Source organism: Falco rusticolus, chromosome Z (assembly GCF_015220075.1).
Source record: "Falco rusticolus isolate bFalRus1 chromosome Z, bFalRus1.pri, whole genome shotgun sequence".
In the NCBI taxonomy this organism is placed as follows: Eukaryota; Metazoa; Chordata; class Aves; order Falconiformes; family Falconidae; genus Falco; species Falco rusticolus.
In genome coordinates, this window is record NC_051210.1 from 71,660,257 (window position 1) to 71,674,123 (window position 13,867).

The 13,867-nt window shown below is 38.1% G+C and overlaps 1 protein-coding gene across 8 annotated transcripts in view; it reads left to right on the top strand.

The window, feature by feature from the left end:
- PRLR (prolactin receptor) overlaps positions 1–13,867 on the top strand; it is a 122,851-nt gene that overhangs the window by 100,515 nt on the left and 8,469 nt on the right. For 6 of the 8 annotated variants that reach the window (XM_037373098.1, XM_037373095.1, XM_037373096.1 and 3 more), the window contains 10 exons: positions 725–857; positions 2,976–3,145; positions 3,946–4,112; positions 5,712–5,853; positions 7,300–7,432; positions 8,649–8,818; positions 10,086–10,255; positions 11,239–11,383; positions 12,247–12,346; positions 13,291–13,360. In XM_037373098.1, coding sequence (XP_037228995.1) covers positions 725–857; positions 2,976–3,145; positions 3,946–4,112; positions 5,712–5,853; positions 7,300–7,432; positions 8,649–8,818; positions 10,086–10,255; positions 11,239–11,383; positions 12,247–12,346; positions 13,291–13,360 — 1,400 coding nt within the window. Of the gene's footprint in view, positions 1–724; positions 883–2,975; positions 3,146–3,945; positions 4,113–5,711; positions 5,854–7,299; positions 7,433–8,648; positions 8,819–10,085; positions 10,256–11,238; positions 11,384–12,246; positions 12,347–13,290; positions 13,361–13,867 lie in introns of all 8 variants that reach the window. The other 2 variants (XM_037373101.1, XM_037373102.1) reach the window with 2 other exon arrangements.

A 13,867-nucleotide genomic window follows, 5' to 3' on the forward strand; every position in this document is an offset into this window, starting at 1 on the left:
GAATAGTAACACTATTAGAGATAATGGTATGGAACTGTAATGAAATAAAGGTAAGCTTAGGCTGAAAAGCCACATGCTTCTCAGGTTAAAATGTATGCAAATTTATAGTCTATGTTCTTGATAGAAGCTAATGACAAGTAGTCTTAAGAGGGAATAGTCTTAAATGTATTTGGATTATTAGGGAATATTAAAATAATTAATGAATACATTCAGGTTGCTAATACACAAAATCATCCATCCAGCCCATTGATTCCTTCTTTTCATTACTTTTCTTACCTATAATTTACCCCAAATATGTGCAAATAGTGGAATTTTTGTTCTGTTGCAAAGTTGAAATTTAATTTTAAGATGACCTGAAGATAAACATTTTGGACATTTTAGGAAACAAACAAAAGGTTATACATTTACTTCCAGGCTTCTTAATTTAATTTGGAGGTAAATGTACACTTTTTAAGTCTAGGTAAAAATGAAATTTTTATTTGAAAAAGGGAAGTAAAATAATTTTAGTAGCTATTTTAGAAGTAAATTGAGGTAAAATATATTTACTTTTCTGAAAATTTTGATCTTTTTTCCAGGCAGATTTATTTGCCGAATTCAGTCCGTAGTTTCAGGTAACTTTATTGTCCTCAAAAATGCATTCCTTGCTGAATCTATCATTCAACAGTAACAACCAAAAATATTGTCCAACTCTAATATAACTAGCTGGATTTCTGCACTTCCCTAGGTCAATCACACCCTGGAAAACCTAAGATAATAAGGTGTCGTTCTCTAGAAAAGGAAACCTTTTCTTGTTGGTGGAAGCCTGGCTCAGATGGAGGACTTCCTACCAGTTACACCCTGTTCTACAGCAAGGACAGGTAACAACTGGTGCAAGCATATTCTGTAAGTGATTAAGTGGTGATTATGACAGAATGAGGAAATGAGAACATTAATTTATAAAGGTAATTTTATGAATCCACGCTAAACCTCAGATAGCCAGCAAGGGCTACATGAGATGAATGGCTTTCCCTTACTGGAAGAAAGGATGACCGCTCTCAGTCCCAAACCTTCAGCCTGTCCCTACTGAAACTCATCTGACCTAAAACCCACTGGTCTAAAGATGTGCTGGGAAAGGTGTAGATTGTCCCTTTTACCAGGAGGCAGACAGCTTTTAGCTGAATGGCATGTTTCTCGGCGGAGGGGAGCATCAAGGCACCACGGGGTCTCCCCTGGGGCAGCAGGGCAAAGCCTCCATCCAGAGCCCATCCCACCCCTGCCAGGGAGCAGGGCAGGCTAGGGGCAACTCTGCCGGGGGCATCGGCCACCTCCTGGGGGACAGGGGTGGGCTGATGCCAGGCTAGGACAGGACATCAGCCCACAGACTGGGGCTGGCTTGGGGTGGGCATGGCTGGCAAGGGCAGGGCTGTTGGGAGCTGAAGACCAGCCTTGCTGTGGTGGGCTCAGATGGGGACTTGGGACACAGGCAGTGCATGGGGAGGCTGGTGGGGCAGCGGGGGCAGGCGGTGCCCTGAGGGCCCTGCTGAGAGGCTTGTCCATTTACATTGCACTGCAAACACTCATCTGGAGAAAACCCATAGAGAGGCTTGGCTTCCCCTTCTTGATTTGTCGCCAGCCTCATGGTTCCCAAAATGGCGTAAAATCATATGTGTGTATTGCATCTCAAAAGTTACTGTTGGGGTAAAGTCTGTGACTCTCTTGTCCTGTTCAAGAATAAAATATGTGTATATTTAGCAACTTCGCCTAACCTGTGCTTCTTTGTATAACTGCTCTTTCTCCCTGAAAACAAGACATCTCTGAACAGGGCCAAGTAAACAGGGAGGCTCAGGGATTAAATTCATTTGAATAAATCCAGTGATGTTCAGAATGGATAAGGTAAAGCCTCAGACATCCCTGCATCAGTTAAATAAACTCCAAATCATTTGCTCTTAATTGGTCAGGAAAGATGCGGCCTTTAATGAAGCTACTGTGCTCAGCAATGATCAAAGAGCTTTTATTTCATGGAAGTCCAAATGCTTAAATCTTAATCAAAACAGAAATTTTAATGAACATTTTAAGTCATACTTATCACAGCCCAGAACAGTCCTGCTTAGGAATGGATAGGAGCACTTCATTAAATCTGCTGAACACCAGGTACTGACAAGCACTCCAGATCTGGGACAAGGTTGCCTTTCTTAGCTCATTGTCTCCCAGGCACAGTCCCCTTACTCGCATCTTTTCTTTGTGATCTGGGACAAAACTGCCTGGAAAAAATAAAAGACCTTGTTATTAGCAATGCATAGAACATAACAGTGGGACTAAAGTGCATCCTTGAACCATCTCAGCTGGTGCTTTGGGTTTGTGCAGTTCTTCACACCTGGGATTGGCTTTGAGTACATCACCCAGGTCAGTTTTAATTGAGTAAAAACAACCCCTCTCCTAAAAAAGCTGAAGACCCATATAAAGTTAATAGGTAAGAGATCACAAATTAATCAATTTTTGTTGAGACAGTTGTGATGATGATCATGTTAAAAAGCAGATAAATTAACATCTTGCTGAAAACAAAATAATCAATAAAACACTCCTCTGCCATAGGTCCCATCAGGTTACTTTCCACAGGAAATATGTAAAGAAGATGTTTAGCAACTTTTCTTCTTTAGTCAAAATGAATATTTAATTTGCCTTTTAACTTGCTTTTGAACATTTTTAAATATTGCTCTATGCTGTCTCTGGAATTTTCTTTTTCCATTCTTTTGTCAACATACTATGTATAAAAAAGGACAAAAGTGCTCACCCTGAACAACTGCAGTAAGAATAGCAATGAAGCACTTACGATAATAGCATTTAATACTCATCAAAATGTTCCCCAGAGGTGGGATTACACATAGGTTTAAAGTTAAACGTTTCAAATTCTTTTGCTGAATCTAGGTCGTTACTAGAATATTATCTGATTTGCTTAATTTCCTAAACTTTTAACTTTTTAAATAATTTTATTTCAGTGAAGAAGACATCTATGAATGTCCAGACTACCAAACATCAGGTCCCAATTCCTGCTACTTTGATAAAAACCACACAACTCCCTGGACAACATATAATATCACTGTAATGGCAATGAATGAGATTGGAAGTAACCGTTCAGATCCTCAGTATGTGGATCTAACCTCCATAGGTAAGAAGAGAAGAATGAAATTGAAAACAAACTAGTTGGAGATGTATGTGGTTTTTAATCCCAGAACAAGCAGTGGTGAGAGATTTCTTTCCTCATTATGTGAAACTTGACTTGCTATAGGGGAATTTTTGTCTACAGTTGATCTAAAATATGCATCTTTAATTCAAGTGAAAACTGCATTTTACTTATAAATTAAGTAACTACCTATTTATTTATCTGAAAAAAAATGGCTCCAGTTTCTAGTTATCTCCAGTACTTCCATTAGACTCAATGACCGTTTTGTAGGTTCCTAGCACTACAGATTATAAAACTTTCAAATTAGGTTAAGCTACCTAAATTTTTAACATTTAAACATCTTTCTGGATGCTGGCACTGCAGTCTTGGGAGGGTAAAAGTAACTGCCTAAGCACTCTGTGGGCTTTTTGTAGCATTTCATATTCCTAACTCCATCATGCTTTCTGCATGTGCATAATCTACACATTGTAATGATATATACTTAGTCTTTTTAGCTATGAAATATCTGATGTTCTAATTTTGCAAGAAGTGGCCTAATGAAATTATGATTTGTATTTCCTTAGCCCGACAATTTCATAGTAAAGTCTAAGATTTGCTGATACTGTGGTAAATTGGTAGCCAGTTAAACATTATTAGGGAGAAAGGAAAAAAAAGGCTATGGTACTGTTCCCTTATAGAAGTGCATGTATGATCCGAAACCAATGTGATGAAATACAAAACCATAAAGGAGGTGCCTTTTTGAGAGTAAAATTAAATCACTAATGGAAAAATTTTCATTTATACAGTTCAGCCAGATGCTCCTGTGAACTTCTCTCTAGAAAAACAAACATCTGCTAGCATGAAGTACCTTTGGGCAAAATGGTCTCCACCTCCATTGTCTGATGTCAGCTCTAATTCACATGTGTATCACTATGAGCTACGACTAAAACCTGAGGAAAAGGAAGAGTGGGAGGTAATAGAAAAGTATATTTATTGTGTAAATGCTCTTGTCAGTGAGTGTTCTTGTCTGAATTTAACTAGTATTATAAAAACTCTAGTTTCCATAAGGGTAGAAAAATTAATGTAACCAAGTCTGACTAAAGAAAGAAAAATATTGTAATGATTTTTGGAGACAGTGAAATTGAAGGTATTTGTACAATTGTGCTAATGTCATATACTAAAAAAAACCCTATTTAGTCTACTGATACAATATTTAATTGGAATTTTTGTCCATGCATCTGTTCCCAAGTGTCCTAAGAAACTGCTCAGTTCATACAGTTTAAACCATACAAGGATGAAAGCAGTTTATTGATTCATTAAGATGTAATTAACAAGCAATCAGTTAACGATGCAGTCAAGGACAGTATCAGCAATACAACAGGTAAATCACAGTACTGGGCACTTAAAAATGTTAATAGGCACCTACAAATTTATAAACACACTTCTATAACTAATTTCAGAAATAAGCTATATAGAGAAATTCCCCTGTCCCAGGAAAAGTAGGTTACAGCCACACTCCAGCCTCCTGAGGGTACAAACTCCTTTATTTACACCCACTTCTGCAGCGGACATACATGCTTTAACTTAATGTGAATCCACCTCCCTTCTTACAGTCTACTAAGACATATTAGTGAGAAAGCACCCAAACTGTCACATGCATGCACCCAGGTGTGGTTTCCTGATTGCTTCAGCCCACCCTGTCTGGTGTGCAGCTTCTCATAGCATCAGAGAGGGAGGCTGCCCTGTCTGGCTCAGGCAGAGGCCATGATGCTACCAGAGAAGTTTCTGACAGCATCAGACTAAACTTTGGCTACTGCTGATTTTTCCAGTCTTCCCCAGCTATTACAAATTTTCATGCTTCTTTGGTACTGCTTTTCAAGCTGACCCTTTTTGTTTCAGAAGTCTCTCATTTATTCCCTAATTACTATCTAATCGGGTTAAGAGTTGTCATCATCCTCTTCAACATCACCAGTTGAGGGCAACCCCCCCTCTCAGAAAGTCTGGGGTGTCCTACTCTCACACACACACACCCACACCCCATTTCCATTAGCATTCCCAGCTGTTGCCATTTTGCTAGGAGCGGGCCACAGCACTTCCACAGATAACAGGATAAAATACCATTCTTGAGGTTGTAGTCAGGTGGCCTCAATGCCACCTGAACAGCTGATGCCTTAATAATGGAGAAATCAATGCATCTTGAAAGACTTCTGAAGAGAGATTCAAAGGGCCTGAGGAAGGCACTTAATAATAAGCACTAAAACTAGTCACTAAGAAACGTTACACAGAGGATTTATCTGTGAATTGAACTACCTATAATGTTCCTTGCATTGTGGATCTGGTGGAATACTAATTTACAGAAAGTCTACAATTAAATACGTTCTAGAGTATCAGAATCTCAGTGTCACTGAAGTGAGTTTTTCTGTTAAGTTACTACCTTTGCTTCTTTGTAATTCACATCTTATAACTTAATCCCTTGCCTTTTGGTGTCAGTGACACAAGCCTAATCCTTTATGGTTTATTTGTTAAAATGGCACAATCCTTTACTATTTTTCCAGTCAATTTTCTTTTCCAGACAATATCTGTTGGAGTGCAGACGCAGTACAAACTGATTGGACTGCAAGCTGGGGTGAAGTACGTTGTTCAGGTGCGTTGCAGGTTGGACCTTGGAGAATGGAGTGAGTGGAGCTCTGAAAAACACATTCAGATCCCCAATGGTGAGTGGATGATTGCTATTCTGTTAATTGTTTTTAAAGTCTCGCCTTTTCAGTATTGTGAAAGGTGCCTAAATGGCAGCCCTGAAAACCTGGTTCTCACACAGACAGACATTTCGCAGTGCTGGAGGAACAGTGTCTCTTACCATACTTTGTGTGTAATTGCATGTTCAGTCTTGACCTTTGTGTGTAATTGCATGTTCAGTCTTGACCTGCTCAGGATCCTCTGCTTGAAACTGGCTATGACAAACAGGCTGGGATTTACTAGGAAGTCACTTTTGATACAGATGTGCCTAAATAATTTACTCTTCTCATCCCTCTATTTAAAAATCGTGTTGATTTCTTCTGTAGCTACAGATGTCAGGTAATGGTATTTGTATAAGAATCATTCATTTGTTCATTAGTCACTGGACTGAAAGCACTGCTGTGTCTAACAGAGCCTAACATTCACAGCGACCATCACATGGAAATAATCAGTGTTTTGTTTGGCTTGAGTGGACGCATTAAATATGCATGACATCATATCTTTTTTTCAGACACTTTAGGCAGGTTTTCTCAAATATTCTGCTGTCACTAATTGTATTGTCCATTATTTGACAGGGAGATTGCTGAAGAAAGATATTTCTTAAATGTCACATTCTCAAATCTGCCTTAGGCAATTAGAAATATGGAAAATCAATGCCCCTACTCTACATAGTAGAAAATATCTATTACTCATGTAATAGGGCCATATTTTGCCACAAATACATAACTGAAAATGTTTCAGTCTCATCAAGGGTTTGACTGGCATCATCTTATTGAAAATATAAGCATTTTCCTCTGCCCTACTCTAAGTGCTTTGCCTGAGTCTATAAAAACATCATCAGGAATCCAGTAGCCTGAGTACTGAGCATAACATTGCTTTGCAAGGAAATAGGAGAGCTGCTGCTTTGTATCTTTGGGGGCAGATCAGCATAGGTACTTCAGAAGAGAACTACTGGCAGGGACATGAGCAAATAGGCAAACACATACGGTCTTCATTTGTTTCCTGTAAAAGCTAAAACAAATGACAGCATATTTTTAAACAGTCAGAAGTGTCTTAAAACACACTTTTTGAAGAAAAAATGGTTTATGTAGAAAATAGATTGGATAGCAGAGAACCTGCTATGACAGTATTTGAGCACGCATCAGATTTGGGGGTACAGAAGAGCCATAGTCAGGGAACAAAAACATAGTTCCTCAGCATAGTTGCAGTGGGAAAGGATTTTGAATTCATATTAAAGTAGCAAGTTTCTGCCCTAGCCACTGAACTGTTCTTCCTTTCTCATGCTAATATGAAGCAAAATCTTGCCTTTCCTTGTAGAAAAGAAAAAAATATTTTCCTGTGCTCTGCTTGACATTGTTTAATGAATTCAGGGTTTACCTAATGCATTAAACTTATTAAGTAGTTAATTTCTTTATTTCTTACAGGAGAGTCACTTCCTGAAAAGCCTACAATAATAAAATGCCGTTCTCCAGAAAAAGAAACATTTACTTGTTGGTGGAAACCTGGTGCGGATGGAGGACATCCTACTAACCACACTTTGCTTTACACCAAAGAAGGGTAATAAGCTGTGTATAATTAGTGTTTTATTGGGAGGACCTGGAAAATCAGTCCTGATTGGTTTGACATTTACGAGATGTTGTTTTCCATACCACATGTTTTTTTCCAAGTGACATATTCAGGAATAGCACTGGCAGCAACACATTTAAGGTTGAAAGAGGATCTCTTTATGTTAGGTTCCTATTTCTGTGGATTCTTCTGCCTTGAAATATAGACTGCCTTAAAAGTTGCCAATGCACAGCAACTGCATAATAGGACACAATACAAATGCACAGTCCTGTAGCAATTCGCCCATGTAGCCCCAGATATAAAGCTTTCCAAAATGACCAGATACTGGGTCATCTTGTGATAATGCTTATTTTGTATAAGTATTCACAGGCCATGAATGTCTCCTAACTCCATCCAGTAATTTTGGTCCTGGAACTCAGATCAAGTGCTAAACATTCATTTTAAAGACGTAGTCAGTTTTTTGGGGTGGTCCTGTGAACTATTTTTCATTCACCCAGCGCTGGTAAACCTTGCACTGTCCTAACTGGATGTTAAGCTCTATACTAGTCAGCTGAGAGCCAGGAAAAACTCTCTGGAACTCTATGGAAAAAGACAGGTACTGGTCCAGCCACCCAGGACAGAGTGTGAGGTCCATATCCACAACTTTCTTTTTGTTATTGCGCATCTCAGAGGAGCTTGGGAACTAGTACTACATACTCCTTTTGGGAAGCTTGGGAATGGATTTGGAGGACAGGTACAAAGTAGATTTTTTTGAGGAACAGGTGATGAAAGACCAAAATAGATTCTGAAAGCATATTAATCTAACATGCAGAACTAATGCAAGTGTGAAATGAACATTGGAAATAACTCAGTTGTTAACAGCTAGGTTAGAAGACTTCAGCAATCACTTGTACTGGCTCTCTGGAACCTGTAAGAGCTATGCAATGGACAATGGCTTTCAGAAAAGTAAGGGCTGCACTACCAGCCCACTGCTGCATCTACAACAGCCTAAATTCTTCAGGTTTTATAGTGTTCATTTTGGGGTAAAATGTTTACTACGGTGTCTGGAATTGTCCAATGATTCCTTAGTCCGAAAGTAGTTTTCTGATTTCCTTCACGTTGCTAGGCATGACAAATCTGATCCAGCCCTAAATAATGCTAAATTACTGGTAAACAAATCGGGTGGTTTAGTCTGTGTAACCTAATCACCGTGATTCTTTCATTTCAGAGAAGAACAGGTTTATGAATGTCCAGATTACAGAACTGCAGGCCCCAATTCATGCTACTTCAATAAAAAGTATACATCTTTCTGGACCATATACAATATTACTGTGAAGGCAACTAATGAAATGGGAAGTAAAGTCTCTGATCCTCATTATGTGGATGTGACTTACATAGGTAAGAGATAAAAAGTATTTTTGTGGAACCAAATCATTCAAGTTACGGGTTTTGACCCAAGAATTTTAATTCCAGCTTTTTCTCATATACAGTATTATATCCAAGTTAAAAACTCATAAGAACAAATAAGATCTTATATGTTGTAGTAATAAATCAATATTCATCCCTTTGCCATTTTATTTTCAAAGGAAGCCTAAAAATACAAAAAGCTTTAAAGCTGCATTCAAATAACTATTTATTGGTTTTCCGTATTTCTTTCAGTCAAGCCCCAAGAAACATCATCTAGCTAAAATCTTTTTCCACTTTACCAGCAACTGAAATCAAATTGATCTTTTAACTAATAATACTTAAATTTGATTACCTAAAAGTACTTCCAGACCCAAGCAAAGCTAAATTAGTGCTTTTTATAGCAGTGTACTTATAATCTCTTTCCTCAGACTTTTTCCACAGACTGACTGTGGACAAGTATTTGGGTTTTTTTTCTGAAAGAGTGGAATATTATGACAGAGAACTATTTTGTTATCGAGGATCTGGCTGCCTAGAGTCTGGCAACTGGAAAAGAGCTGCTGGAGAACAAGTTTTACATTTTACCTCTATGCCCTGACTACTCAATGAAGCTTTGCATCAGACAAGTGGCAAAATACATGCACAATATGCAGAAGCTCTACCTCTGAACTAACTAAGCTGCAAGGCTGACTGTAGCAGAAACCCGGATTCCATTTCAATTTATTTTTAAGATATAGGCAGGTCTTTAATATTACTGGTTTGTTTTATTTGTAAACATCCTTGTCTATGCATGTAGGCATTATGCTGTTGCATTTTCTGAATGTGAAAGATGAAGGGGGCAAGTTTCATCAGCTACCTCTGTGGCTTAAGCATTCCTAAATATATACAGCAATTTTGATAAGATTATGGTAAACCCCAGCTTTCATAACACAGCATTAAAGCTGTTAACTTTGAAACATTGTTGTGGGGAAAAGCAACAATAAATGGTAATACAAGAAAAAAATATTTCTGATGATAAATGATTAAGGGAAATCTCAACATGAACTCAACATATTTACTGTTCTTCAGTTTTTTCTTCAAATTCATAAATCCATGCTCACTTTATCAGGAAACGCTTGATCCCTGTATGCCAGCACCAGTTCTAAATTACTAGACAGGTGCAACAGAGGTGGCAACTCACCACTCACACCATTTTGTGTTTCGTCCTAAGATGCAATGAAAAAATCATTTAGACTTTTGTCATTTGTTTGATTTTTAACAGTACAGCCTGATCCTCCTGTGAACGTAACTCTGGAATTAAAAAAGTCAATAAATAGAAAACCATATCTGGTCTTGACATGGTCTCCACCCCCGCTGGCTGATGTCAGATCTGGATGGCTTACCCTTGAATATGAGTTGCGACTAAAGCCTGAAGAAGGAGAGGAATGGGAAGTAAGGATGTTTCAAGTTTGTGCTAGATGATGTTTCCTGATCAATTAGATTTTGTCATCCAGGTCCCATGCCTGAATATAATGAAGTAAACACACTGAATAGTTCATCATTTTTCAAAAGCACTTCTGTGATCTACAATTTCCTGCTGAGAATACAGGTATCTCAGATGCTGTTGTGCAATAGCAGGTGATAAAGTACTACTTTTTAATTGTGGCCATTATACATTAATCATATTGGCATTACAGTTTAAATTGTTCATTCTCATTTAGTCAGGTTTCTTTTGTGATAATTTGTTCCCAACCACAAGCACTTCTCAGGTAACAGAAAGCTCAGTGACATTATGTAAAATCATTGAAATTTGTACAAATGGCCATTAGGTGATAGTTGGCATTGCCACATAATAGTAATAATTCTCTGTAGTCAGGATCTGCAACTTAAACAGGGCGCCAAACCAAAGACTCCAGTTATTGGTATTTGGGCGCATCCCCTTCTTGGCTGCGGCAATACTTACCAGCCATCTCTGTATCTCCCCCTCTCCTCCCTCTGCCACTGCACTTCCAAGCCCCCTGGCCATTGCAAGATTCACTTTTTACTGTCCTGCACAGCTCCACCAACTCCACATTCCTTCTTTTCTCTCTACATTTTCTTCCCCCATCTCTCTTTCTTGCCTCCTTCTCCTCACGATTGCAGTTCTTACCATTACCACAGTTCGTTCCTATTTGCCATATACTAATGATGTGGTTTTGTAGTAGTTTAATTTGCATAGTATATCAGAGCCAGATCTCATTAGCACTGAATTATGTTAGAAAGCTGAACCACAGAAATAAATAAATGTATGATTACCCCATAACATTTATTAAGAAGCTACCCAGATTCATTCTATATTCCCACCTTCAATATCAAGACTTAAACCTAGCTGTGATTTTTTCCTAGGAAAATGTCTCTATTCTATGTGCATTTTATGCTTTTTATTTAATTTCCAGACTATTTTTGTTGGACAGCAAACACAATATAGAATGTTTAGTTTAAATCCCGGAAAGAAGTACATTGTACAGATTCATTGCAAACCAGACCACCATGGATCATGGAGTGAATGGAGCTCAGAAAAGTATATTCAGATCCCTACCGGTGAGTGGCCAGACATCCCTTCAGTAACTGTTTTATTACATGTAAGTTCACGTTACACTTTTGTTAGCTGTTTGTGGCACCTATGCAGATTGACATCCCAGAATTTCCCTAGAACAGGTAAGAACATCATTGCTAAGGTACAGGAATTCTCAGAGTCCCTGTACCACACCCAGTTAACTTTCCACTTCATTACTTTTTGGAGTTAAGAAGGTGAATCGATTTTGATTCTTATTAAAAGCATGCCCTTTCTGTTTATTGCCTCATTTGTTCTCATCATGGTAGTACTTAATTAAGTAGTTTTCAATTAAGTCATTTTCATTAAAGGAATACCAGTGGCTGCATTAAAACTGATACATAGACAACAAAGAGTGACTGCCTTCAGACAGTAACAGCTCTTCACTATTCTTTATCTGGAATGAATTTGAAATAAACACCTCAATGTAAAAAGTGTCACATTACAATAGAAATACTTAAAAAATATTTAGTCCTATATCATTTAACCCGTCATTTCATTAATTCTGTGATATGTATTTGATAATGAAATGACTGAAGTATAGGCATAATTGGGTTTGAACCCAATTGCTATGACTGGCTGTGACAAAATTTCCCTCTTCATACATTTTTTTTACCATTTTTCCAAGAGAGTTTATTTCCTGTACAGTGCCATAATAAAAAGTATATTTATTACCAGGTATTATAATTACTGTTGAGCTCCATCTATGCTAGTAAAGGCCTCTAGGTTCAATACCAAATTTGGCAGTTTAGATCAATTTTTAAAATAAAAGTGATTTGAGACTTTTTTTTACATGCTGACTATGCATATGCTAGATGTGTGTCCTTAAATAATTCTGTTTGTTTCTTAGACTTTAGAGTAAAAGATATGGTTGTGTGGATCATCGTTGGTGTCTTGTCGTCTCTTATATGTTTAATCATGAGCTGGACAATGGTTTTGAAAGGGTACAGGTAAGTCACCAATTTCACAATTGGAGCTGAAAATCTCAGCAAACTTTCCAAAAACAGACTTCTAACATTTCAGTCAATATCCTATAGGTTTTGTGTTCTCTTATAAACTATAAATTACAGTTATTTGACTTCAAATTCACAACTGATGAAGTGGTATTTCTGTTCTTTAGGGAGGTCAGGCTAAATTCTCGGTTGGTAAAGACATGTCTCTATTAGTTCTGACCACCCTGGTTAGCTATGTAAGTATTCTGCAAACATTGGAGTATCCCTGCTCCTGTAGAAGACATGCCTTTTGGTTTTGCCCTGATCTCCTAAAGGAAACAAGGTTGTATTATGAAATTGTCTTTCTGCCCACCTGTCTGTCAGTTCCCCAGAACACTGGCTAAATTCAATCAAATCTGAAAGAGAAAGTTGTCACAAAGATTATCACTTTTGTACAAGTCTTGCAAAAAATACTGGCTGAGTGGAAGAAAGAGATAGAAGCTGTTGATGGAAAAGCCATCAGAAGTCAATGATCATAAATCCTGTTTAGTAATAGTCAGTTGACAGTCAAGTATGTACATACAGGCTCACTAGTCCTCCTGAACTGTGCCCCACAAAGCTGTTTCTTGGCCAGTGATGAAGTTACAGGGATACTAGAGACCCGTAGGTTAAGGGACAAAAGATAATAAAAAGACATTAGCAGTGTTACTTTTCCAGTTGAATAACTTTTGTACTGCTCTCTTCCTTATACATACATCAAAGGATACATACATAACATGAACTGTAACTGGATTTATAAATTATCTGGCTTGAGAGGTGGACGGGAAACAAAGGTCCAACAAGGAGGTATCAGATATGGGAGAAGTGTTTAAAATGTCAGTTACATTCCAAGGAAATGGGAGAAAAAATAGAGAGGTAAGAGCCATACTTACACCTTGTGTATTTGTTCTGTTTTTTTTTAGAATGATAGCCTTTATCCTACCACCAGTTCCAGGACCAAAGATAAAAGGTATAGATACACATCTGTTAGAGGTGAGTAGCACTGATAACCACAAAAAGAATTCACCATTACTTACTTTTCGAAATTATGTACTAGCAAACACTATTACCATAATAAAGTATAAACCAGCTTCAATTAATTTAATCAATGTTAAATAAGTGACACTTTTAGGTTGATCATGTGGATGGTATGTGTGAGGCAGTCTTGGCTTGCACTAGCAAGGAGGAGATTTGAGAATGGGGTTGGTGATCTCAGCTGTTCCCTGGGTCCCCACAAGAGCCAACGCCTGTGTGATCTTCCTACCAGTTCTCATGGAAGTTACTCTCCAGAGTCTCTTGCCATGCTGGGGACACAGGACATGGATGCTGTATCATTCTCCATTTCCATCTTGTTAAACCCATGAGATTCCTACCTGCTGAAACCTCCCTAGTCCTCCCATTTTAGAACCATGAATTCTGGGATTATGGCTCCCCAGTGAGGGAACTAAAGAAATTTTCCTCTGTTCTTCCACTGTTCTCTGCAGCAGTAGAAATCCAGCT